The 25,405-nt window shown below is 40.7% G+C and overlaps 1 protein-coding gene across 5 annotated transcripts in view; it reads right to left on the minus strand.

The window, feature by feature from the left end:
- Window positions 1-25,405, minus strand: part of CEMIP2 (cell migration inducing hyaluronidase 2) — a 125,402-nt gene that overhangs the window by 69,003 nt on the left and 30,994 nt on the right. For all 5 annotated transcript variants that reach the window (XM_087858782.1, XM_087858783.1, XM_045772616.2 and 2 more), the window contains 12 exons: window positions 24,416-24,604; window positions 22,602-22,771; window positions 20,868-21,077; window positions 20,371-20,576; window positions 20,157-20,226; window positions 17,304-17,432; window positions 14,716-14,804; window positions 10,180-10,311; window positions 8,858-8,893; window positions 7,289-7,444; window positions 4,749-4,926; window positions 2,103-2,318 (listed from right to left, as the gene is read on the minus strand). In XM_087858782.1, the coding sequence (XP_087714908.1) occupies window positions 2,103-2,318; window positions 4,749-4,926; window positions 7,289-7,444; window positions 8,858-8,893; window positions 10,180-10,311; window positions 14,716-14,804; window positions 17,304-17,432; window positions 20,157-20,226; window positions 20,371-20,576; window positions 20,868-21,077; window positions 22,602-22,771; window positions 24,416-24,604 (1,781 nt within the window). The remainder of the gene's footprint in view (window positions 1-2,102; window positions 2,319-4,748; window positions 4,927-7,288; window positions 7,445-8,857; window positions 8,894-10,179; window positions 10,312-14,715; window positions 14,805-17,303; window positions 17,433-20,156; window positions 20,227-20,370; window positions 20,577-20,867; window positions 21,078-22,601; window positions 22,772-24,415; window positions 24,605-25,405) is intronic.

A 25,405-nucleotide genomic window follows, 5' to 3' on the forward strand; every position in this document is an offset into this window, starting at 1 on the left:
GTATATATTATAGTTACTACACATACATATTGTACTTATTTTAAAAATATATTTCTATTTAACCCATATTTACTATATAGGTTATATAAATACACAATATAGAATATTGAATATAAGTTGAAATAATAATGTAATTTTATTTTTTTTTTAAGATTTTATTTATTTATTTGACAGAGAGAGAGACAGCCAGTGAGAGAGGGAACACAAGCAGGGGGAGTGGGAGAGGAAGAAGCAGGCTCATAGCAGAGGAGCCTGATGTGGGGCTCGATCCTATAACACTGGGATCACGCCCTGAGCCGAAGGCAGACGCTTAATGACTGAGCCACCCAGGTGCCCCGAAATAATAATGTAATTTTAAAACTAGGTTGTAATATAAAAAACAGATTATATGTAATAGGTTATATGTAATATACATATACGTATCAATCAATCCATCTCCTGCCTTCTTCCAAATCCAGGAAGAATAGGAAGTGACACATGTAACTTTATTTTATTTTTTTTAAGATTTTATTTATTTATTTGAGAGAGAGAGAGCGCACGAACAGGGGGAGCAGCAAAGGCAGAGGGAGAAGCAGACTCCCCGCTGAGCAGGGAGCCCGATGGGACTCAATCCCAGGATCCTGGGATTGTAACTTGAGCCGAAGGCAGACGCTTAAACCGACAGAGCCACCCAGGCGCGCCAGTAATTTTAGTTCTCCTTATGTTTCCACCTTTCTTCCTCAGCCCCTTTAACCCTTGGGTTAGCAAAGAGCTAAAATATATTTACAAAGAGCCAATTATTATTCTATCTTGAGATCCAGGTGCTTCTACCTTTTGCCTGAAAACATATAGTCTTATTTTGTTTCTACCTTTTGCCTAAAAACATATCATCTTATACATTATCTAAGTAACAACGAATGGCCGCAAATCTGGGCTCCCAGCCCAAATCCCAAATTCTCAGGAGAAAATTTCTGACTTATGGTCCTACCATTCCCAGAACCTCCTTGGAAGCATTAGATGACTTACTTCTTTCTTCATCCTCCAATAAAAGTTGAATTACTGCTCTGCTTTGTAAGATAGGAGGATCAGGTTGACATTCTCGAATATATTTGAAATCCAAAGGGTTGACGGGCACATCTATAATAATTTTCTATTTTTTTTATAAAGATTTTATTTATTTATTTAACAGAGACAGCCAGTGAGAGAGGGAACACAAGCAGGGGGAATGCGAGAGGAAGAAGCAGGCTCCCAGCGGAGGAGCCTGATGTGGGGCTCGATCCCATAATGCCGGGATCACTCCCTGAGCTGAAGGCAGACGCTTAACGACTGCACCACCCAGGCGCCCCAATAATTTTCTATTTCACTGGCGAGCACACACCACTTTCAGACAGACACACACCCATGAAATTTAGCTAAAACTGTAGCTACAAAAAAGAGCTAAAAGCTCTTTGGTTTTTGCTTTAACTCTAGAATGTCTACAGCATCCTAGGTTAACTTCGTTTTAGCAGGCAATTCTGATTAAGGATAAGATGAAAGGAAAAAGAAATTACATTTCAAACCACATTCTTTTCTTCTCTAGTTAATTCTCCATTTTTTCCTTGACTTTCCCAGAACTTAAGAATAACATTTTTTTTCCTTATGGGGATGAGAAATCCCACAACAAAGAAGCTAATACTCCTTTAAAATTAAGCCAGAAAAACTCCCTCCCATCTTTAACCCTCTGCCTAATTCTCTAATTTAGTACAGAGAATGACCCCGAAAGCAAAGAATAAATCTCCTTCTCAGTGGGCACAGCGGTAGCATGGCAAGAAAACCAGGCCTAAGACTTAGGAAATATGGGTTCTCACCCCCAACTATATCCCACATATTTAACCAAGGACAAATCGTCCTACCACTCTTGGACCCACTTTTCCATTTGTTTAATTGCCTTGGAGCAGAACTTGAAATAAAATTGTAGGAGTCCATGATCCCTCATAAATTTTTTTTTTCCTTTTTATCCTAAAGAAAAACCATGGTTAGAAAGGATCAATCATGCTGGAGAGCAGGAGAGCACTCCTCACGGAAGCGATGCTGTTAGGAGCTGGTTCGGAGTCAGGCCTCATATCGATTGCACAACGGCCTACCTGGGCATAGTTCCCGCTGCAGACCACCGCGTTCCATTTGGTAATGTTCACACAGCTCGGGTGGCGGATCAGGTAGTTGTCAATTCTTCCCACGTAAGCATCCTTGTATCCTGTCACAGACCCATCGATGTCGTGGAATATGGAGTTCTTATCACCATCCAGCTCACAATCTTCAAACCAGGGGCCGGGCTTTCCAAAGAAGACATTCAAAGAGACCTGCCGGCAGTGAAAAACCAGGACGTCACAACACGGAGGCTCCTATCACCCTGGCCGGTGTCCCCTGCAAGGACCCCACGGCATATGCCTTACAACTGGTTTAAGCTTAGAGCAGTTGCGAGTCACAGTTCATGGTCATCAACGATGGCACCCAAACAAAGTGTTCAATTAATTACGACATGGTTGGGCAAAAAAAAAAAAAAAAGTTACATAGCCTTATGGAGGTCAAGTAGCAAATGCTGAAAACATATTTGGTGTTTTCCTTTTTCTCCCATTTAAAAACAATTACCTGCTCTCCAGACAAAACTAACCTTGATAAGAGAATTAGAAGAGTTGTGGGAAGGGGAAATATGCAGTCATGTATATTTGTTAAAAATTATAAACTTTACACTTAAGGTGTGTGCATTTCCCTGCCTGCAAATTATACCTCAATTAAATAAAAATCTATTATAAATTCTATCTTCTGAGCTAGTTCATCCTTTTATTTCACTCCAAATGCTTTAGTTGCTTGTTCATTTGACTCTCCCCCCATCACCACCAAAAAACAAGTATAGTTGCAAACTGAAACACCTTCCAAGTGTTGTCTTGGTATGCAGGGTGACTGCTGAACTCACTAGAATCTGCTGAAAAGTGTATGTTACCTTCTCCTCAACATAGACCAAACCCAGCTCAGTGACTTTCATGTCAGGTAGAGTTAATTTAAGGCTTTGATTAAACACATAGTACAGAGCTGCAAAGCAAGCTGCAGGTGACATGTTTATAGTCCTTAGCTGCTTCTTATTAGTGGTAAATTATTCACGCTATGCATGCCTTGCAGATGCACCTCTACAATGCTTTCATGCACTCAGCACCCTCGGATGTCGTAAAATCAACTCAACATCTAAATGATAGGCAACTCAAAGAAAAATCAGTGATGTCTGGGACAAGTGGCTCTAAATTCCTAGGTGTAGCCTTTTTTTTTTTTTTTTTTTTCATTTCCCTTGTACCTTCTATGGTTAAATTTAAGAAACGTTTAGGGCATATTTCCCACCTGTTCGGGGAGAATAAAACTGCCTTTACAAACCGTTCCCAGGGCATCAGCACCATCAGACCCCCAGGCTGATGACCACTACACTTGAACAGCACGGATGTTAGAACTTGGGAACCCCACAGCCAATGTAACACCCAATGAACTGTTTTTCAGAACGACTGTGTCAGCGGTCACTAGAACTCCATGTGTGGGAAGGTCTGTGTAGGAGGCAAGTGAACACCCAACCTCCACCCTGGAAAGCTGCTCCAAGGACCGCCCTATTTATTTATGTGGGAAGCTATCTGCCTAGTGTAGCCCTCCCTCTTCCCCCGGAGTCATAGGACCTAAAAGAGAACCAGCCAACCAAGCTGGCATCCCAATTTGCACCTGGGCTTCAATTTCATGCCTCATTCTAGAAAACCAGATATAGACTCTGGTCCTATCCCATGTTCTATTTTAAACTAGGCAACCGCAGAGTCAGCCTGTGGACTCTGAATGAATGAGAGAAATATGAGCCACTTCCCAGTTGCAGCCGCCTGTGGGAGCGGTGAGCGACACCACCTGAGACTCAACCTCCCTGTACCATGGTCATCTTGGAACAGGCAAGATGGCGGAGGGTCAGGTACGTCATCAGACTGTCCTATGTGCTCAGGGTCCAGAGAGCACTGATGAAACTACTAAGAAAACCATTTCTGTGGGCCACTGTATTGAAAGCAATTATTTCTCAGTCTTCTTTGCAGTCTTCATAAAAATCTTCCAACAGTGTGTATCTGTATCTGTCTTATTTTTTTTTTTAAGATTTTATTTATTCGACAGAGATAGAGACAGCCAGCGAGAGAGGGAACACAAGCAGGGGGAGTGGGAGAGGAAGAAGCAGGCTCATAGCGGAGGAGCCTGATGTGGGGCTCAATCCCACAACGCCGGGATCACGCCCTGAGCCGAAGGCAGACGCCTAACCGCTGTGCCACCCAAGCGCCCCGGTATCTGTCTTATTATACAAGCCCAGTACTCCTCTTCTTTCCCATCCTTTTATCCTCTGGTTCCCCAGAAGAATAAGCCCCAGACAAGTAAAATACCAGGAAGAACTCAACTCTCTTCATAGATTATTACAAATGAACTCCCCCAAATCCTATGTCCTGCTGTTCCTCTGAAACTCTCCCACGCCATGTCATCACTTTAAGTCATGGTCCCTTCCGAGGTGTAACTTGAAGGTCAAAAATACCTCAAGTCACGTGGGACTTCTTTTCTCACCTTGAACCCAACGGGACAGCATGGATGGAAAGAGGAGTCTTTCTTGCATCTACTTCTCCTCCCAGTTATAAAGACTCAGTACGAATACTTTGTGTTTTTGTCTTTGGGAATGTGCTATCCCCCCTCCTCCTGCCATGGTCACCACACAGATCCCATAAGGACATACTTACATGTGGACCAAACTTCACGAGGGAGATGTTATTCCTGGGAGTTATCTGCCAGGGATTCTTCACGAGGAAGCCAATAGCGCTGGTGTACCTATCCGGGGTGGGCACGTATTTTTTGAAAGTACACCTGGTTAGATGAATGGGCCCGTCATAAATCTGAAAGCCTCTAATAGGGAATGTCCTGTTGAGATACAAGATTTTGTTTAATGCACACGGGCCTCTCCCTGTACCCGCACTTCACGCACACATTTGTTTTATAAACACTGTTGGATCTCCCGGACACGCTAAGCACAATTCTAGGAGCCAATGGTACCAAGATAAGATCGCTGCTCAAATGAAACATATACTGCAGTGGCAGAGGCAAACAGGAAAAGAAAGGATAATTTCAGATAGTAAGTGTTGTGGGGGACAGTGAGACACAGTACTACGACCGATGGGGGGTGAGAGACACGCTGTCTGGGACAGAATGGAGTCCTCTCTGAAGACGTGACTTTTGCTGCCTTGAATAACCCAGTTCAGACCTTTTATTTGGGAACTCATACACTTTCGTTTTGGTTCCAAAATCTCTGGCAGGAGAACAAAAGACAAATCTTGTGCTTTCACGGAGAGAACCTCCCCTCAAGCCACTAAATGACAGTAATAAGATAAAATGATACACTTAAAAGTATCAAAGTGTAAATCCTCAAGGCTTACTACGTCAAAGGGGCTGGCTGGAGTGAGAAGTTCGGTTTCTTCATTTTCCTCCTTTCTGTTAAAACACAAGCTCCTTAACTACTAATCATAGATCATTAATCATAATTAAGGTACAAAACCCATAATATTCTGGATCCCTTAGGTGTCTAACCCTGTGAAATTCTGTAATGGAACTGCCGCGGACTTCTACAGCAACTTTAGTTTACAACTTGGCAGTGTTTTACAGTCGAAGCGTACTGCGAGCAAGGAAATGAAATAGCTTGGTTAAAAAAAATCTATGCATTCTGATGTATTTGTAAGGATAGATCCCAAAATGGTTCTCTCACATAGAAAAAGTTTTCAAGACATAGTAATATAAAGACTGGATCCATCGACTAATGAGGAGTCTTTGTTTTGGAAAAGCCTCCTTTGCAAAGAAGCAGGGGGCATTTTGAAATAAAACTGGAGGACGTAATGTATGTGACTGTAGAGTTGGTATTTTGCACACCTGAAACATAATACTGTAAGTCAATTGTACTTCAATCAAAAAAACAGAGAAAGAAAAGGGGAAAAAAAAAAAAAAAACCAACCCAGAGGCTAACATTAAAAAGAAAAACCAAAAACGGAGTTGGCCACCATCATCCCGCCACCATATGCCAACCAACACAGCCATTTCTCGTTACACATCAGAAAGACAGCTACAGCTGACTGTGACAGCCTCCACTTTCAGTAAGGTCCTCGTTTATAAAGCAGGATAATGACAGTACCTACCTCACTGGGCTTTGCAAGGATTAAGCGGAGAATAAAGTATTTAGAACAGGGCCTGACACATCGTCAGCATTTAATAAATGTTAGCTATTAAAAATCCATGAAGTTTCTTTCCCAGTGGCTTCCAAATAGTCTGGCTAACAGGAGTGCTACACAGAGCGTAGCTTATAATGGCATTCTAGATTTCCCAAAGACAAGCACAGGGGCAGCGGAACCAAGCTCACTCTTTGCCAGAAGCTAGTAAAGCCCTTCGGCCAACCAGCACCGCTCCGGCCCTCCAAGCTAGCAGCCCGCTGGGCCCATCCCCCCCGACCTATCCTAGCCCAACGGCCACATACGGAGCACAACTTTTAAGGGGACAGCTGCTTGATGAATTCTGGCAGAAGCTCTAACACGAGACCTTTAGAGCAGGAGTTTTTCCTCTGTTTTTCTCACAAGGAAAATGAGGACAATTCCAAACTGTGTCTCAGAACTAAGGTATGGATTAATTAGTTAATAGCTCCCTAAAAGCTCTGAAGAATCTTTCTGGGGATAAGTACAATTTTAACGACTCTGTGATTACTTTGACAGAAAACATGCCAAGAGTCTCCTCCATACAACTGAAACACTGGTAATGATATGGCCGTGGTTCAGGTTTGAGTCAGCCTTGCCATCAACCCACTCTTATTTTCTAGGACTCTTTTCAATAGGTTATTTCCTTTTTCCAGTGGCTATTTCTGCAAACCAACCTCACAAATTGAGGCAAAAGTGACCTCATGTCATAGTTTACAGTTTGGCCAACTTTCTGTGGTTCAAGAAAATAAGAAAACAAAAAAATCAGCAGCTTATAGAAGGCCTCATGCAAGGAATGGAAAACTGAGATAGCTTCCTTCGTTACGAAATCTATAAAGCATTTGACCGTTAAATGCTCCAGATTTCCAGAAGATAATATATACAACTGTAATAGCAACAGTACCAAAAATAATAATAGAGGTAATCAGGTAAGGTGGGAAAAGTGTCACAGTGGGAACCAATCCACCCAGGATTAATATTAGAAATGTCCATAAGGGTTAGGTTTTCATTTCTTGTTCAAATATAACAGTCCGCTGTTAAGCAATGCTTACCTGTTCCGAGGCAGGGTCCGGGGCTTCTGGTCTATTCCTCCAGTGCCCATATACTTGTTCTGACCTCCCTGGAAGCCGTAATTCCTGCTCTCCCCAACAAAGAGAGACTCAGATACTTCCTGGCTGGAACCTTCATCACTTGGAAAGCTTCCATCGCTGTGAAAAGGAGTAAAACCATTACCGTCCCCTCTCCAGGAGATTGAAACTGACCCTCAGATAAAGGCAAGCGATAGCTGGGGACACCTGAGAGGCTCAGTCGGATGGGCATCTGCCTTTGGCTCAGGTCATGATCTCACGGTCCTGGGATCAAGTCCCGCATCGGGCTCCCTGCTCAATGGGGAATCTGTTTCTCCTTCTCCCTCTGCCTGCTCCTCCCTCTGCTTGTGCTCTCTCACTCTCTCTCGCTCTCTAATAAATAAATAAATTAAATCTTAAAAAAAAAAAAAGGCAAGCTATACCTGAAAAAGCTAAAAGTTTTCAAAGCAGCCAGGAGTTTTTTCAAATACAGATTATCAAGTCATCAAAAAGTCCTTCTAAACTGTGAACCGTACCTCATAGAAATCAATACATGGTTTGCAGAGTAAAGAGATGAAACTGCATTTAGTAGCAACAATGGATTAGTTTAGTCTCGAGCAACAGCACTGCACATGGGAGAATGAACTTGCTCTGAATGTAACAGTTCGAGGGCAAGCGTGTTTAAGACAGCAGCCAAAAGAACTGCTGTCCGGAGACAAATATGGCACATAAAAAGTTCAGGTCTTAGGGGCGCCTGGGTGGCACAGCGGCTAAGCGTCTGCCTTCGGCTCAGGGCGTGATCCCGGCGTTATGGGATCGAGCCCCACATCAGGCTCCTCCACTATGAGCCTGCTTCTTCCTCTCCCACTTCCCCTGCTGTGTTCCCTCTCTCGCTGGCTGTTTCTATCTCTGTGTAATAAATAAATAAAATCTTAAAAAAAAAAAAAAAGTTCAGGTCTTAAAGATCACTGCAAAGTTAGACCAGCATCTGAGAAAGAAGTTATTTAATATGTTCCCAACTGTTATTCCCTTCCTCTCAAGTGTTTTCTTCTTCTTCTTTTCTCTTGTTTGAAGATTTTATTTATTTATTTGACAGAGAGAGAGAAAGAGCAAGGACGTGCACAAGCAGGGGGGAGGGGCAGAGATGGAGAAGCAGGCTCCCCGCTGAGCAAGGAGCCTGATGCCTGGATACCGGGATGTGGGGCTCTATCCCAGCACCCTGGGATCATGACCCGAGCCAAACGCAGACGCTCAACTGACTGAGCCACCCAGGCACCCCTCAAGTGTTTCCTTCTAAGCAAAAAATTTGACGGGCCTACCTTTCTATGGAATTCCAGCTATATTAACCTCCAACTTTGGTACAAATTCAATTAATTAAGAAAAATCTATTTTTGGCCCTCTAGTGGTATTAGGAAATGGGTGTTTTTTTAATGCTAACATAATGATAAAACATTCCTATGTCCAATCAAACAAAAACAAAAACAAAAAACCCCGGGCTATTTTATCTTACAGCTTTAAAATAATCAAGGAAGTATTTTTAAAGTGACTACAAACCTGGCAAAGGTCAGCCCTATTCCATTATCTGCAAATCTATAAGAGAAAAGAGAATAAAAGAACATTTAATTTACCACCTCATGTAACAAGAGGTAATTTCTCTCAGTATTCAAGTTTTAGGAAACCCAGAAGGTTCCAATGTTTACTCTCAAAGACCACAGAAAGCGTTTCAATTCCCAATAGCCAAAAGCACAGACTCCACAGTGAAGGAGCCCAGTTCAAATCTTGGCTTTGCCGATTTCTGGCTGCGTGACCCTCTGTGACCTTGGGCAAGGGACTCGACCTGACTCTTCCTCAGTTTGCCCACCTAGAAGTTGAAGCAGTAACATAACCCTCCTCACCGATACTCAAGGGCATTAAACATACTAATTAATCCCACCCTTTAGGACAGTGCCTGGCACAGAGTACAGCAGCCTATAGTCTGCACTATAATTGTTACTTTAATAATTATTTTTGAAAACAATTAGATCTTGGTATTCTCCTCAAAATTTTCAACACTAATACCCAAGCTACTTCTACAGACGTAATACAGAATTCATTTTTTTGCACGATGAAAGTCAGAGGTGACAGTAAAATGCCAAGGAGCTAACATCTGTGCCAGCCAGAAAAAACATGTTTTTCTAGACTCTTGAACACCAACTCTTAGCTCAACGTACATCAAGACTTCTCCTAAAATTATACAAATGGGAAAAAAGTGAGACGCTTACTGCCTCAAGTCATGTTAAGACAGAAGTCAACAGACTTATTAAGGTGGAATTCACAACTTTTGTTTTGAATGGCAGTGGAGAAGCATCAGGAAAACTTTTGAGTTTCCAAAAGGAAAGGAAAAAGATCCAGGTAGTTTCAAAATCTTTATTTAGCTCTCTGACATAGACCATGTTTGTTCTATGAAGTTAAATCCCCAGCTTCTGCTCAATCTCATCAAAAAACTCTGATGTCACCAGACAAGTTCAGTTCCAATAAAAGCAGCAGAATGAGACGATTCCAAACATTTGCAGTCTGTGAGCGCGAGCGCACTTCCTCAGAGCTCACCCTGTCTCTTCGTAATAATAATATGATTCCAGGGGCGCCTGGCTGGCTCAGGCAGAAGAGTGTGCAACCCTTGATCTCAGAGTTGTGAGTTCGAGCCCCACGTTGAATGTAGAGACGACCAAAAATAAACTTAAAAATAATAATAATAGTAGAATTCCAGAAACTATCACTGTACTTTTAGTACGCTGGCTTTTTTAATAGCCTTAAAAAATAAATACACTGAAAAATAAATAAATAAATTCATACATACATTGGTATTATCAGATAATGACTTTGCAGGGAATACCTACGCTGAATTCTGAACGATGATGTCTCCCCCTCTGACCCAAGCTCCGTTGTCATTATTTTTAAAAGAAATGAGCCTGTCAATTAAAGCAGCAACGCGTGGCTTTTCAGGGTCTGCATCCTGATGAGGCCTAAACCTTGGGGTTTAAAAAAAAAAAAAAAAAAACTTTTTAAAAAAGTATTGGAAACCAACTATTTACAATTGTAAGCTTAAGTGTCAAAAGGCAGGATTTATATTTGACCAAAACAAACAAACAGAACCTTGAGGCACAACTTACAAATTCATTATTTGTATTCCAGATATTAAAAAAAAATTACATTTATTTACACAAGATTCCAGAGAACTGCTTTCATAACTTCTTAGTTGTTTTTTTAAATCAATTTATATTATAGAATGGGACACTGCAGAATAGTCTAAGCACTAAAACCATTTCGAAACAAACAAACCACCACCACCACCAACAAAAAACCCGAAGACCAGGAAATCTGGTATGTTTTCACAAATTCTTAAGCTATGCGATACGAATATAAACATACTGAATAAATTCGTCAGGTATTTCAACATACGTATATGTGAACTAGAATATTATTTGAGTTGTGTGCTGATGAAATGTTTTAGATACAGAGATAAAACTAGTACAAGATCTTAAACATGCCTAAATTTAAGACAGATTGTATTTAATTAACTTATTCATTACAGAGACTGAATTTTACCTTTTATTCTGTTCCTTTTAAAACAGTTAATAAAAAGGTCAAAAATTGGTGTCAAAACCATCCCCTATAACAGATCAAATTAATAATTCCACAAGGTCAACCTATTTTTTTTTTTTTTTTAAAGATCATTTCTATCTTAATCTTACAAAGCTTGGTAGGGGGGGACAAACTAGAGAGCTTTCCGAAAACCAATTCAGCAGTTTGAGATTTTCAAACATGCAATCAGGAAATACCATTTGCTCAAATGCCACTACCTTGGTTGCTGGCACACAGTAGGTGCTGCGATAGGAGAAGCAGCCAGAGAACAGCAAGTGCAAAGTCCTTGGTCATGGCTGAGCTTGGTACATTCAGAGAACAAGCAAGTTGGCTGGAGAGTAAAAAGCTTGGGGCAGGGGCACCTGGGTGGCTCAGTTGGTTAAGCATCTGCCTTCGGCTCAGGTCATGATCCCAGGGTCCTGGGATTGAGCCCCGAATGAGGCTCCCTGCTCAGTGGGGAGTCTTGCTTCTCCTTCTGCCTGTAGCTCCCCCTGCTTGTGCTCACTCTCTCTCTCTCTCTCTCTCTCTCTAATAAATAAGTAAAATCTTAAAAAAATATAGAAAAATAGAAAAAGCATGGGGCAGAGGATAGAGAGCCGAGCATGTACCAGGCAAGGACGTGGTTCTTTATTCTAAATACAGTGGGAAAAACAGAGCACAGAATACTGGCTGTAAGGACCTGGGGGGAGCAGGGTACAGGCAGGTGATGGCCAAAGGGTATAAAGTTTTACTTATGCAAGATAAATAAATTACAATTTTTTTTTGAGAGAGAGAGAGAACATGTGTGCATGTGCCTAGGCTAGAAGGGGCAGAGGGAGAGAGAGAGGAAGAATCTGAAACAGGTTCCACGCTCAGTGAGACCCCCACACAGGGCTCGATCTCACGACCGTGAGCTGAAATCAAGAGTCGACTCAACCAACTGAGCCACCCAGGTGCCCCTGTGCAAAATAAATAAAGTCTAGAGATCTACCGTACAGCATGGTGCCCATAGCTAATAATCCTCTATTGTGCACTTAACATTTGCTAAGAGAGTAGATCTTAGGGTAAATACTCTTACCACAGATACATAAAAAATATTCCTAAATTTTTTAAATGATAAAGGAAGTGGGGGAAAACTTTGGGAGGTGATGGCTGTGTCTATGACCCTGATGGTGGTGATGGTTTCATGGGTGTATACCTATCTCCAACTCCCCGAGTTGTATACATTAAATATGCACAGTTACATGGTAATCATACCTCAATAAAGCAGGTGGATAAACAGACAGACAGACAGACAGACGTGATGGTAAATCTTCAGAAGCAGGGAAGCAGGGAGTGATACAACTAGATTTCACCTTCTTTTTTTTTTAACTGGTCACTAGCTGCTACTTGGTGAAAGGACTGGCGACAATGGACCACAGGAGACCAGTCTGGCAAGTGTTATATCCGCCCTTTGACTGTGTATATGACCCTTACACTAAATAGCTCTGAGCTAAGGGGTGAAAAGTCTGACTCTAAGCCGTCACCCACCCTCTGGCATTGCGGATGCTGGCAGACAGCTTCACAGTCATTACATAATATCAGGCAGATGGAAGAGTTCTGGAAAGAAAACTATACAATGTTCTAAAAGCCGGCCAAAAAAAAAAAAAAAAAAAAAGTATCCTAATGCAACATTGCTGCCGCCATCTTGTCTCTTCTGAAATTCCTGTCCATATACATCAATTGTTGACCATTTGCTTGGATACTCCTTATTTTCAACCTCTTTCCCACTTGATGTGTAGATGATAGTTAACTTTCCCAATTTTTCTCATCCTCATCCATGAGCTTTCAGCATGATTTCCAACCTCCCTTAATTGTCCTCCGCTTTAAATACTAGTTGGCTTTCATGCTCTTTCGTTCCATTGGATGAAATGTCCCAATCTCAAACCAAGAGTTTTCCCGCGTTACAATTTCCCATCTTTGGATGCCTGTCGTTTCTCATCTTGAAGACACAAGGAAAGGCTCATCTGATTAACTGTTGAGTCAACTTCCCCTTTGTTGAACAGACTAAATACCTTCTGGATCCCATGAGCCTGATGTTTAATTCATGGGCTGGCTTATTACTCATTGTGTTAGAGTTTTATCATTTTTACTCATGTCTGGACTGCATGAATGCATGTGGGCCTAGTCTACACATTAGTTTATACAAAATTAAATGTATACACCAGCTGCCAAATGTCTTGTTACTCATCTTCTATAATCAGTTCTTTTCAATAACAACTTCCAAATGGAGTCTAATTCCTAATATGTATGCATTTAGAAACTGGCAAGAGAAATAATGAAGAGCAGAGAAAAAACTACCATCATCATAGTATCATATACACATACCCGGTAAAGAACTTCTCAGGCCATGATGGATAAACTGTTTCATTGGCAAGTCTAATTAATTCTAATTAATTCAGAATTCTCATGAACTCTGAAATATATATTCTCATCCATCCACTCATACACACACATCATTTTTTAGGGCAGGGTAGAGTCAACTGTGGTGTGTTTAAGGACCTTTCTGTTAACACTAAGCAAAGTACACACTATTAGTTCTACCAGTTAAAATAAACTCTTAAAAAGCACCAGTGTCCTGCTAGCAAAGATTTCTTTGTTTTGCCAGTTAATATTCTCTTCTTGGTTCATCGTTGGTTGTCATCTCTATGCTCCTTTTTCTTTTTAAAGTTTATCTCTTCTTTTCCCATTTCATATCTCACTCAGCTGTTAGGTATCTGGCAACTTGTGTTTTATTTAAATAATGTCCATAGTTTCTTGGCTTCTCAAATGCCATCTGATCGTTGCCTGAAGATATTTCAGGCTCAACTTGACCTTTAAGGAATCCTGATGAGTAATTTTACTAACTGTACTTTGCCCAGTTTTCTCCTGACCTCATGCTTTATTACTGTGTTGCAAGAATCCTGCTTCGCACTTAAATGCACTCACCGACCTACAGTGTGGCTCTTATCTTATTCCCTTGTGAACAACAGGGCCTGGCATCTTTTTCTTAAATGTCTATCAACAGAGTCTCTTAAATCTAGCACCCTTTCAAAACCGGACGCTGGTCAGTCAACTTGAAGTATCGGAAAATAACACACACACAGTTTCTGCTGAATAGGACTTTAAGTTGCTATCTCTTTTCCAGAAACTCTTAATTCCATTGGAGACATGTTATTGATTTTGGCTCTTATTTAGCATGTACGAGAATTTTGCTGAAATGTTCTCCCTATTCCAACCACATTCTGTGGTTATAAAGGAGAGCAACATAGAGCCCAGCGATGATGGGACTCTGTGACTACAGACAACTGAACCAAACTAGCTTGCTCATCAAGTTCAAGACCTTTCCCTGTGAAATACATTCAATGCAACGTTCCATTTTGACCACTAACAATAAATTCTACATGCCTTGGTTTTCAGGAATGACACTAAAACATCTTAGCTCGTTTTTTCAATGAATCATGTTCTACTTCAGGCCAAATGTAGGCCTGTTTTCAACATCTCTCTCTCCTTTTTTCTTTCTCCTTCTGCATCTCTCTCTAACATCAATTTACAACTGTGAAAAAAATGGAGAAAGTACTGATTTCTTTGGCATCTCAGTAAGATTTTAAAACCAACCAACCAACCACAGGACGTAGAACAACAGAAAACAATGTTTTTCCCAATACCCTCCTGCAAACCTTGAAAACTTCAGTTTAAACGTGTTAGTGGAGAAGAGAGCACAATGGCTTAACTCAGGAAGTTTTGCTTTAGCAAGATATGGCCAGAGTGTAGGGTCAGAGGACGAGCTCTACCTTGCACTGTTATCCAAACAGAGGTACTCCCTTGGGTCTGCCGCACTGGCGTTGGTTGTTTTGACACCTTTGTCAATAAATAAGCCAGCCTGGAAAATATAATAATGGACCGAAATGAGTATGAAACCTAAGTTAGATCTACGTATATATGAGGATTCATGAAAATTAGTTGTAGCTTCTCACATCCACCAAAACGAGGGGAAAAGGAACAAACAGCAAAGGTTTTATGAAAACAATTACTTTTCTGGATATTTTACTTCATATAATTTTATTCAATCAGTCATTCCACAAATATTGATTTAGTGCCTACCTTATGGGAGGCACCAAGCATGATACATTAACAAGAAAGCCATGGTCTCTGCTGTTGCTGACACAGAAGCTAGCAGGAAGACGTGCAATTCAATAAACAATTACAACCCAGTATGAGAAGCATATGATGAAGGAAGTAGACGGAGCTTTAGCAACACAGAAGACAGGCACCCACTGTGATCTTTCTCATAGGTGGGAGACACGGGACGCAGGGGAGGTCCCCGCAAAGCAGCGACCTCCTAAAGCTGAACCAGGTTGGGGAGAACATAACCACACAAAAGAATGGGTTGGGATGAAGGGCGGGGACTGCGTCGGAAGCAGCTGAAGAGCCCAGAGGAAAGGACTCAAGGAAATCGTTTGTACAAAAAGACTGGAGATGAGGGAGAGCGTGACCCACCTGAGAAGAAAGTCTCAGATGGACTCCCAGGAAATGGATGGAGGGAGGAGGAAAGGCAAGGAAGAATGCTAAAGAGAAGCAAATGGCAGACAACATAGAGTTGATACATCAGCGTCAATTCAATGGGGCTTTTAATAAAGGCAATGTAATTAACTGCATGTTAAGAACAAAAGCTCTAGCCAAGAGGACGGATAATGGATTAGAAAGGGATAAAGATGGGGTAACTGCGTTATGGGTATTAAGGAGGGCACCTGATGCAATGAGTACTGGGTGTTATATGCAACTGATGAACCACTAAATTCTACCTCTGAAACAAATAATATATTCTATGTTAAGTATAAATAAATAAATAAATAAATAAATAAATAAATAAATAAATAAATGACAAAAAGAGCGCTAAGAGATAAGGTAGGACATGACCTCGATAATCCAGAAGAAAAATTAAGATGACCTAGATTTGTGGCAGTCGTTAGCGGGGGAAAATGGATAGAGTGAGACTTCTTTACGAGGCACGATTAGCTTTAGTAATTAACAAAATGTCCAAGGTGAGGGAAAGGGAGTGATAAAGATTCATTTGTTTCTAAGTTTGGGAAATTGGGTGGCCAGTGGTTTCACTTAGTAGAACAGAGATATGGGAATGGGTCTGAGGATAAAAATAAGGATTTTTAATTCTGAACACATTTTACTTATGTGTCCCTGAGCCATCCAAATGGTACTCGGTTGGCGGTCAGACAGACGATGACTGACCTGTACTAGATACAGATTTGGGGAGCATAAGCAACCGAAGCAGAAGGGTCAGCGTTGCTGTATTTATGACTGATTCAAAGATGACAGGTTACTCTCAGAGGACTCCCAGGGTTGGGTTTGCCTTGGCTATAAAAGTATTATTCTGGATAGTCAGTCCCAAATTAAACAAATTAAAACCTAATCATCCACTCATTATTTAGAACTCATATTCTTATAATTAATAGATTTCTACACATCCTCATGGCATTGGGCATTAAAAATTAATTAGAATGAGATGTTTTTTTATACCACTATAATTAGAAAATTTTGAGGATTTCCACTTTGAAATGGTACTCTCAACAATGATTCGCCTTAATCAGCTACTCCGCTCACACACAAAAAAAATTCTGACTAAGGTGTTTTTGCTCTCTCAAGTCTTCAAGTGATTCCACTCTTCAAATTATAGCACACTTAGGTTTCTAAAGCATCCTCTCAGTACCAGAAATGGGAAGTATTAATTGAACTTTGATGTGGAGCACATCAGGGTAGGCACTGTATCACAGAAATGAAAATATCAAAGGGCCGTGTGAGCACAAAATGAGGCAAACGAGTTATCTCTCAAGGGTGGGGATGAAAGCTAAATATCGTGGAAACTGGACTTCCTAAGTGGCCTTCTGTTTACTTGATCTGCATCATTTTAAGTTAGGTCAAATATCATAAACAATATTTTACTACATAATTAGTATTAAACACCCAAGAGGACTCTACTGACACTGTGAACTGAGAGGAGAAAGTATACTTCTTATCTAATGTGTACATCCCTAAAACATGATACTAACGATTGGAAAGAAGGTGGGAGGGAGGGAAGGAAGGTATGAGGGAGGGAACAAGGGCACAGGGATCAAGTCCATCATTATAATTATTCAGATTGTATGCACACGCGTTGTGTGGGTGGCTATGCCTGTGCGTGTATAAATGGGATATTGCACATAATCCTGAATGTGGAAGGGTTATGGGTCTGCTTCTTTAATCACAAATTACTTTTTCTGATGACAAGTTTTACCGAAAACTGACATTTCTCACTTGCATTTCTCAGCATTCCATCCTTCACCCAGGAAATCACATGAACTGATTTTGTTAAAACCTAGGAACCTACCTTAAAACTTGAATGGACTCTGTTGTTATAAAATATTCCCAATGGAGTGAGTTCTGGTTTTGCTAAGAGCTGCAATCCACTGGATTCCCCTGTAGGTTCCTTGTGGAATAAATACCATATTCCAGCATCCTGTCATTGAAAGGGCAAGATCAAAGCCTTACTTTATGAAGCCACTCTAGGATACACGCTCATTAAACGAAGTGCTTTGTAAGCAAACTGAATCTTTTCAACACTAATTTTTCATTGTTTCGGGCTCAGAGTTGACGAGGAAAGTTGTGCACTCATCCAGCGCGCTCAGAGCCATTATAATCAGGCTTTAAAAAAACAAATTTAATTCTGCTTGCAGTACCGGATAGAAGTAATTGCTGATACCAAAACTCATTTTCAAAATATACTTCTCCCAACATTATCTACTTTCAAAAGTTATGCAGAATGAGAACCAAGCAAGCCTTCCTTCCTTCCATGTGACCAGAACAGCACGGCCTTTTAGCAATGAGTGTTTTTCTGTTTACCTCCAAACCTGATCAATAGATGAGTCATACTCATTAAACAACCATCCGCCAACACGCAGAGCTCACTGACTTCTTTCAAACAACTCCACTGCCCTTCCTGTCCCGAGGCAGATTTTTGCCAAAGAGAAAAAACCACCACACGCATGAATCAGGATGCTGTCTCAGTCTGGATCCTGTCTGTTCACTTTCAGTATTACTGACCTTAACAGGAGTAGCAGACCAGTTTTCATAATGTCTGACACTCAAAATGAGATATAAAAATCAAAACTAGTGGTCTTAATCCCCACAACAAGTGTTTTATTTTACATTTTAATTAAAAACCAGCCTGATGCAAAGAACGAGTTCATGCGATAGAACTTTGATTGAATAGGTTGTTCATACTTTAACATAAAGTCCAAAACTATGCTATAGAGTCACGTGCGGCAAACATTTGTTTAGTGACCACTCTGTGCCAGGTGTAGGGTAAGGCTATTCTCAAAGAATTCAGTCTCATGGGAAATAGAGAACTAAAATATATGTATTAGGTATCACATTCATTGTAACAAAGTTTTTTAGAAGCACAGAGAGATGAATTGTGGGAAGCAAACATACCATATCCACCAAAATGAGTGCAATATTTAACATTTTTCCACGATAAAGGCTTAGAGATGGGTCTTCCTAAAACAAACTACCCTGAAAAAATGTCTTTGCCTCCTCTACACTTCGGGGCACAAAACAGAGCACAGAAGACCTGGAGGCCCCATACCACAGCCCTAAAAGCTGAGGGTAGAGCAAACCCTCCCAGGACTCAATGGAGTCGTGGGGGGGGATCAAGGGGGTAGCAGCTGTTTCCTGTTAAACACTGTGGTGTCAAAACAGGTAAAGGGAGCTTTGTAAAAGGCAGTGGAAACGTACAAGAAGAAAGAGTTTGATTTATTTTGGGAGGAAAACTCTTGCCAAAACATGAGTTTTACTGGAACAGTTTTTCTAGAAAGAAAAGAAAGAACTCACAGAATGAAAAGGAAGAAGAACGAATATAAGATGGAAAACAAGAGACCCTCTTTCTTCGTGTCTCACATGAGCCCTAGGAAGGGTTTCTGGCAACCTCGTCTTACATTTTTTCATGAACCATTTGCAATTTGCTTTCATCTTCAACCCGTGACTTCTGAAACAAGCTGAAAGGAACCTCTGCTCTGACTATTCATTTGAAATGTAACACAGATCAGAAGATGATCCCAGGGTAAGGCTGCGTATCAAACCCGAGGCCATCTTGGCCCCAAAACTCATCTTCTAATTAGAAACTCTCAGTACAAACTTGATAGAGGCTCAACAAACATTTGATGAAAAATGAAAGGATGGAAACCTGAAATGATTAGATGTCCAGGTTAAGTAAGAATTTTGTTTTATGTTTTTAAGGAAAATCACAGAAGTGAATTCCACCGTCACCCAGTGATGCCCATATTCTAGTTATGTGGAAGAAATACTCCCTTCCACTACTCTTTTACTTAGTCTTGGGAAATAATGCTAGGTACCTCTTTCCTTTTAAACATTTTAATAGCCAAAATATACAAATATGAATAGTTAGGCGTTGCTGCAAAGCTCATATTTCTGTCCTAAGCTTTGCAGCACAGACATAATCATAATAGTATAATGTCTTCAAGATTCGCTCTTCCATTATAAATTAACAGTTTTAAATCACACTCAATTATAAATGTAAATCTCTCCCAAGTTTATCCAGGAGACATTTCTGCCATCCAAAAATAGTTCATTTATTCTCTTAAGTTATTCTTGTATGTGTACATGTCTCTGAAATAATTCAAGGCACACAGTTAATTTAAGGCACTGAGTTTAGCTGTTTCACCAAGGAGATGAAGCCCCTGAGTGTGTATGAGCCCTTCAGTGAACAAAAGGAAGTATGCTTTGACTAGTGTGACCACTGTCATAATGTTCTACAGAACAATCCATTCCCATAAAGAAAAGCTAAGGCTTTCTTTGTTCATCAAAACTGAAAACTGAAATGATCAGGCACTTGGCCACGCGTGACTTAGCTACAAGAAGCCAGAAAGATTGCACGTGGTCCACTAAAATGCACTCTGCAGGTCCGATAACCCCACACATCGGCCCCACCTCTCTTCCTCCATTTGGCATCTGTCTTTCCACACTCATAAATACCAAGTGGCATGAATGACGCAGAAGAAACAAAAGAACCATCTCAACCATATCCTGCTTTCAATGAAATAAGCAGTTTCAGAAAACATCGCTGTGCTCGAGCTGGATTGTCACACATGACCTCACATCCCTATAAACCGGAATACTTCTAAACGTGAATACCAAACAACTGAAAGCATTTGCTATTACTTACCTGCGAGCCTGCAGCTGCATTACTAATCAGGTTATTGTTGGGATGAGCAATCCAGAAAGTTGAAACAGCCCTGCAAGGCATTTTTTAAAAGTGACTTAAACATCAGTCATGCAAAAATCCTGCCCACTAAAAAACTTCCCCCAGAACACCTTCCCCCAAAGTCAAAGGCCTTGAGCATCACTCATGAGTCTCTCTCTCTCTACCAGTTACTCACATGCAGTCCGTGGCAGGCACAGGGACATAAGTGCCAAACACCTTGTCTCTCATGGTGGTGCACATGGAGTTATTTCTGTCAGTGGGGAGGAGGGTGCCGGGTTTGGTGAGGAGGCCCAGATTGTGGAACAAAGTATTTCTCTGCTCGACACCGTCTTCCAAAAAGAAACAATGACCCAGTGCGTCAAATCCGATTGTGTCTTTAATCTGCAGAAACACAAATGTGTAATGTCATTGGTAACATGGTTGATCAGGGTTTAAGTGACAAATGCTATCCATATAGCATGCTCAGTACAGACGCAAAGAGAAGTTTTCATCTTAACTGAAGGGGCAAACCCAAATGTCAGGTGTTACCGATCTCTTAACAGAGAAAAACATCAGAATTTTCAGTCAAAGGAGGACAGAGTAAGGCATGCGCTACAAGCATTTACATCAAATGGAGAGGTTGTGACAATGAAGGAGAGTAACTATGCGTCAGCGTAGTGACAGGCTACGTACCAGCAGACCGTTGGTCCCGTGCACAGTGATGCAGCGGGAGAAGCTGTGATGAATAGATAAGCCATCCACAAATGTCTCATGTCTGTACCCCCCCTTGTAATCCACGTCTCCACACAGGTGAAAATGAACAGGATACCGCCCCAGCTGCTGCTGACCCATGTGTTTCAATTCCACGTAAGAAAGATGGACGGAAGTGAAATTTTTCCTTATCTGGAGGACGAGATAACCGAAATCAAACCGATACACTTTGGAATATTCAAGTAGCAAAAAATATGGTTCTAATAGAAAATGTCTAAAGGAGAATGCATATTAAAGTATTTCTTTTCTTTGGCACCCTGCTTTCCTGGATCTCCAGTTACTAATTTAGCAAATGCTTCTTTTTTTCTTCTTCTAAGTAATCTCTATGCCCAAGGTAGGACTCGAACTCACGAGAGCAGGAGTCACATGCTCTACTGACTGAACCAGCTGGGTGCCCCAGCAAATGCTTCTTAACATAAGTGAGTACTTCAAGGAGCCATAAAAAATAGCCTCTAATTAGGAATAAAAGGAAATGTAACCAGGAAAGCTACAGAAATGATTTCTATATATGTACTGTGTTTTGGTTTGTTCAAATATTTTGGTCATTTCCAGTCTTGTCTTGTTCTTTCATTTCTATAACCTCCACCACAGTTCGAAAAATAGTTATTTGTAAATCCTCCCTCAATGTTTTAGCACATAATATTATTTACTTCAGTTCTTTTTAAAAATTTATCTGTGATCCACAATTTCAGCACTCTATTTTTAAACACTGGGTTTTTAATCATGATACTAAAAACAAAGGAATAACACGGACCAACATTTTAGAACACAGTGTAACAGAAATGCTGCTAACAGCCAAAACCTACTCAAGGGCAAAAAAAACTGATTTTAAAACACATGTAGCCAAAACTCAGCCCAGAAGTCCAATCACGTCCAATTAGAATGCAGTGCAAGGCTTCCCATGTGGCAAGTGCTCAATACTTTTACAGAAGAAAAATTTGCATACAAAAAATATTTTTACAGAAAGATATTTTGTATGTGCATATCACTACTGCTTACCCTTTCATAATATCAAGTTTTTTGTTGTGGTTTTTTTTTTTTTAAAGATTTTATTTATTTATGTGACAGAGAGACAGCCAGCGAGAAAGGGAACACAGCAGGGGAGTGGGAGAGGAAGAAGCAGGCTCCCAGCGGAGGAGGAGCCTGATGCGGGGCTCGATCCCAGAACACCGGGATCACGCCCTGAGCTGAAGGTAGATGCTTAACGACTGAGCCACCCAGGCACCCCCATAATATCAAGTTTTAAAAAGACTCATTTGATCCTTTCAGAGACTGCATGCTTGAGACAAAATGGTTTAACTACAGGTGGAGGTCAACCAAATGAAGATATAACTTTCTCTTTTAATTATGCAAAATCTCTTCACCGTCACTGAAGAGAAAACTAAAATATGATTTCTTTTTAATATCACATAGATCTCATTCGAAAACTTGGAAGTTTTGGGGCTCCTGGGTGGCTCAGCTTTGATCCCAGGATCGAGCCCCACGTTGGGCTCCCTGCTCAGTGGGGAGTCTGCCTCTCCCTCTCTCTCTGCTCCTCCCTGCCCTGTTCATTCTCTCTAATAAATAAATTTTTAAAAAATCTTTAAGAAAAAAAAACTTGACAGTGTTTGCAAACGTGTATTTAACAACCGAGGAACTCATTAAATCTTTGCCTACCATGACATGTCCCCCAAAGGTATCATAATCAAAGAATTGGCACTGGTTTCCAGCATAGCATGAGTCTTCCATTTCTCCTCGGATTACAATGTTCCGGGTGAGAATCCCGACCTCTGCTCGCATGTCTACACCATCAGTGATCTCACCCATGTGCAGGAACTGAGGGGCTTCTGATTGACATGGACGAGAGACAAAAAATACTTTAAAAAAGAACATATGAAACATACCAAAAAGACAGTCCTCTTTATTCTGCAACTCCAAGATATCAAAATTTATTGTCTGCTTCCATTCCGTAATACCTCAGAATCACAGAATAAAAGGAAGCAAGGATTTTAAATATTTACTCTATAACCATTCACTCAATGTCAAAACCACACACAGACAGGGAGCTTAATCCTCTCCTGAATGGCACCAATATTCTGGAATCTACCTAAGTATCGCCCCCCCCCCCTGCCCGTCTCTCTCTCTCTCTCATTCTCAGGTTCCTGTCCTTATGCTCCTGTTCTAATCCCCTGAGGGCACATGAAGAACCAAAGGCATGGTGAATCCAGAAGAATGAATGTTTTTGTAGATGTTGATAACGGGGTATCACGTTGTTTTTGCTTTTACTTCAAAGCTAAAGTAACATGCATTTAAATGTTAACAGTACAAACATTACCATATTTCCTTTCCTATTTCTTCTTATTTTAACATTTGTATGCATTCTTTTAAATTTGCATCTTTTTGGAAGTCTAGAAACACTTTAATAATGAGCTTTTCTCCGATGTTTTTATTACATAACCTCAGGAAGGAAAAATACAAATAAATCAAGCAGTTGAGATCATGGGAGATTCATTATCATGTAGACTTGTTAACAAGAGTGAGAATTTCCAAACAAAATTAATGCCAGATGGTAACATAGTTTTTTGGGTTTTCTGCTTATGCTCTATATTATCAAGAAGGAAAAGTACAACACTGAATGAAACACAGAGAGAAAGTGCCAAGTGAGCCAATCGTCCTATTTTTTTTTTTTAAAGCAAAACCTCTTTCCCTTAAACTACAAAGCTCTAAATTGCCCACCAATGTGTGCTTATTAAATAGTTACTGTAAACTCCTTGGTTTTATATCGTAAATGTATATAATCTTGAGTACAGAAGGAAGGGGGATGATGTAATAAATGAAATGCATAATGGCAACATATAGATGTGCTTTGCCTATTACCTGGCTCAGGGTAAGTACCTGGTAAATGTCAGCCACTCTTCCTAAACAGAGCTTCCAGTATGGACCTCACTGCACCCTGCCTTCCCTCAAAAAACATACGATTCCAGCTTCGGACAAAAAATGTAGTCTATGAAAATACCTTTCTGGTTCTATTTTAAATATTAGTGAGATCTGTTTTTTTGCCAAGGAAGTAGGCACTCAAAAATCATGAGATTTTTTAATTAAGAAGAAAGCCTTCTATTTAAACACGAATCAGTTGATAATTGAGATTATTATTATTTGATAGCAGAAAATTAATAAGAAAGAAGTTGGATAGGATCTTGAAAAAAAAATCAATCCATCTAGTATGTCTCTTTTTTTTTTTTTAAACAAAGAAATAGCACAAAACACTGATTCGCCTGTTACGTATCATTCACAGCAACACTACTGCTCACTAACTACTCTTACTCACATCCTCTGGGATGTAGTGTTCAACGCACCCCACTGCTAAGATCTTCAACATCCAGATGATGATGGTGATGGTGATGATGAGGGCCCTGGCTTTGGGGTGGGGTGGGGGGACGGGGGATACTGCAGGAACCAAATGCCAAGAAGCATGCTGAGCAGTCCGATACCTTTGACTTTGACTTGGAAGCGGTTGCACTCAGGACAGGGGAGTAGAGTGAACTCTTCCGCTTGGTACATAGAATAGTCTGTGCTTGCAACCACGATCTGGTCTCCAGGTTTCCAACTACTAACATCATCCAGCAGATGAAGCTTCACTCCATCTACAACCTCCACCCGGAAACCTGAAAGAGAAACACCTAAACCAAAAAGCAAGAGAAAAAATGATGCATTAGTAGGCATTTTTCCCCCCTAAAATCAACCAACTCACTGACTCACAAAATTTGAGATACACAGAAGTCAGTATATTTTTACCAACACTAACCATGTGCCTGTCATTCTGCAGATACTGATGATAAAAAGATGAACATGGACAGCCCTGACCTCCAGGGTCGAGAGCCCCATGTTCCCCTAACATGGGACAGGAAACGTCACACGCCAGCAACTATTCTTTTATAATTCTGAAGAAGGCTCCCGATCCCCAAATCTCTGGCTGTACTTCAACTCAGTGCTAAAACTATAATACTGCTTCCAAGCAGTCCTAAAATGTTGTAAGAACTTATCCTACATAAGGAGACGCTGCCAAACACAGAACAGGTCTGTAATAAATGCTCAGTGCTTCAGTGTGATCCGGACACAGGATGAGAGACAGAACATCAGCATGTTATGTAATCTTAAGAATAAAAGTTTGCCTTAGGCAATCTCTCATTTCTGAGCCTTTATTCATCCTTTATTCTTCAGCTACAATGTCCTTCCACTCTTGATCCACCAACCAAAATACTATCCCCATCTTATGAAGGTCAGGCAAATCTTTTTTTTTTTTTTTTTAAGTTGATTTAAGTAATCTTCCCCCAACATGGGGCTTGAACTCACGACCCTAAGGTCAAGAGCCACATGCTTTACCAATTGAGCCAGCCAGGCGGCCCAAGATCAGGCAAATCTTTAAAGACTTCCCCAACATCCTTCTCATTCTAGCGTTCCCTCTGGTATTATTCATGCCC

This window comes from Ursus americanus, chromosome 34, assembly GCF_024610735.1.
Source record: "Ursus americanus isolate L20-20 chromosome 34, mUrsAme1.1.p, whole genome shotgun sequence".
NCBI classification, from domain to species: domain Eukaryota; kingdom Metazoa; phylum Chordata; class Mammalia; order Carnivora; family Ursidae; genus Ursus; species Ursus americanus.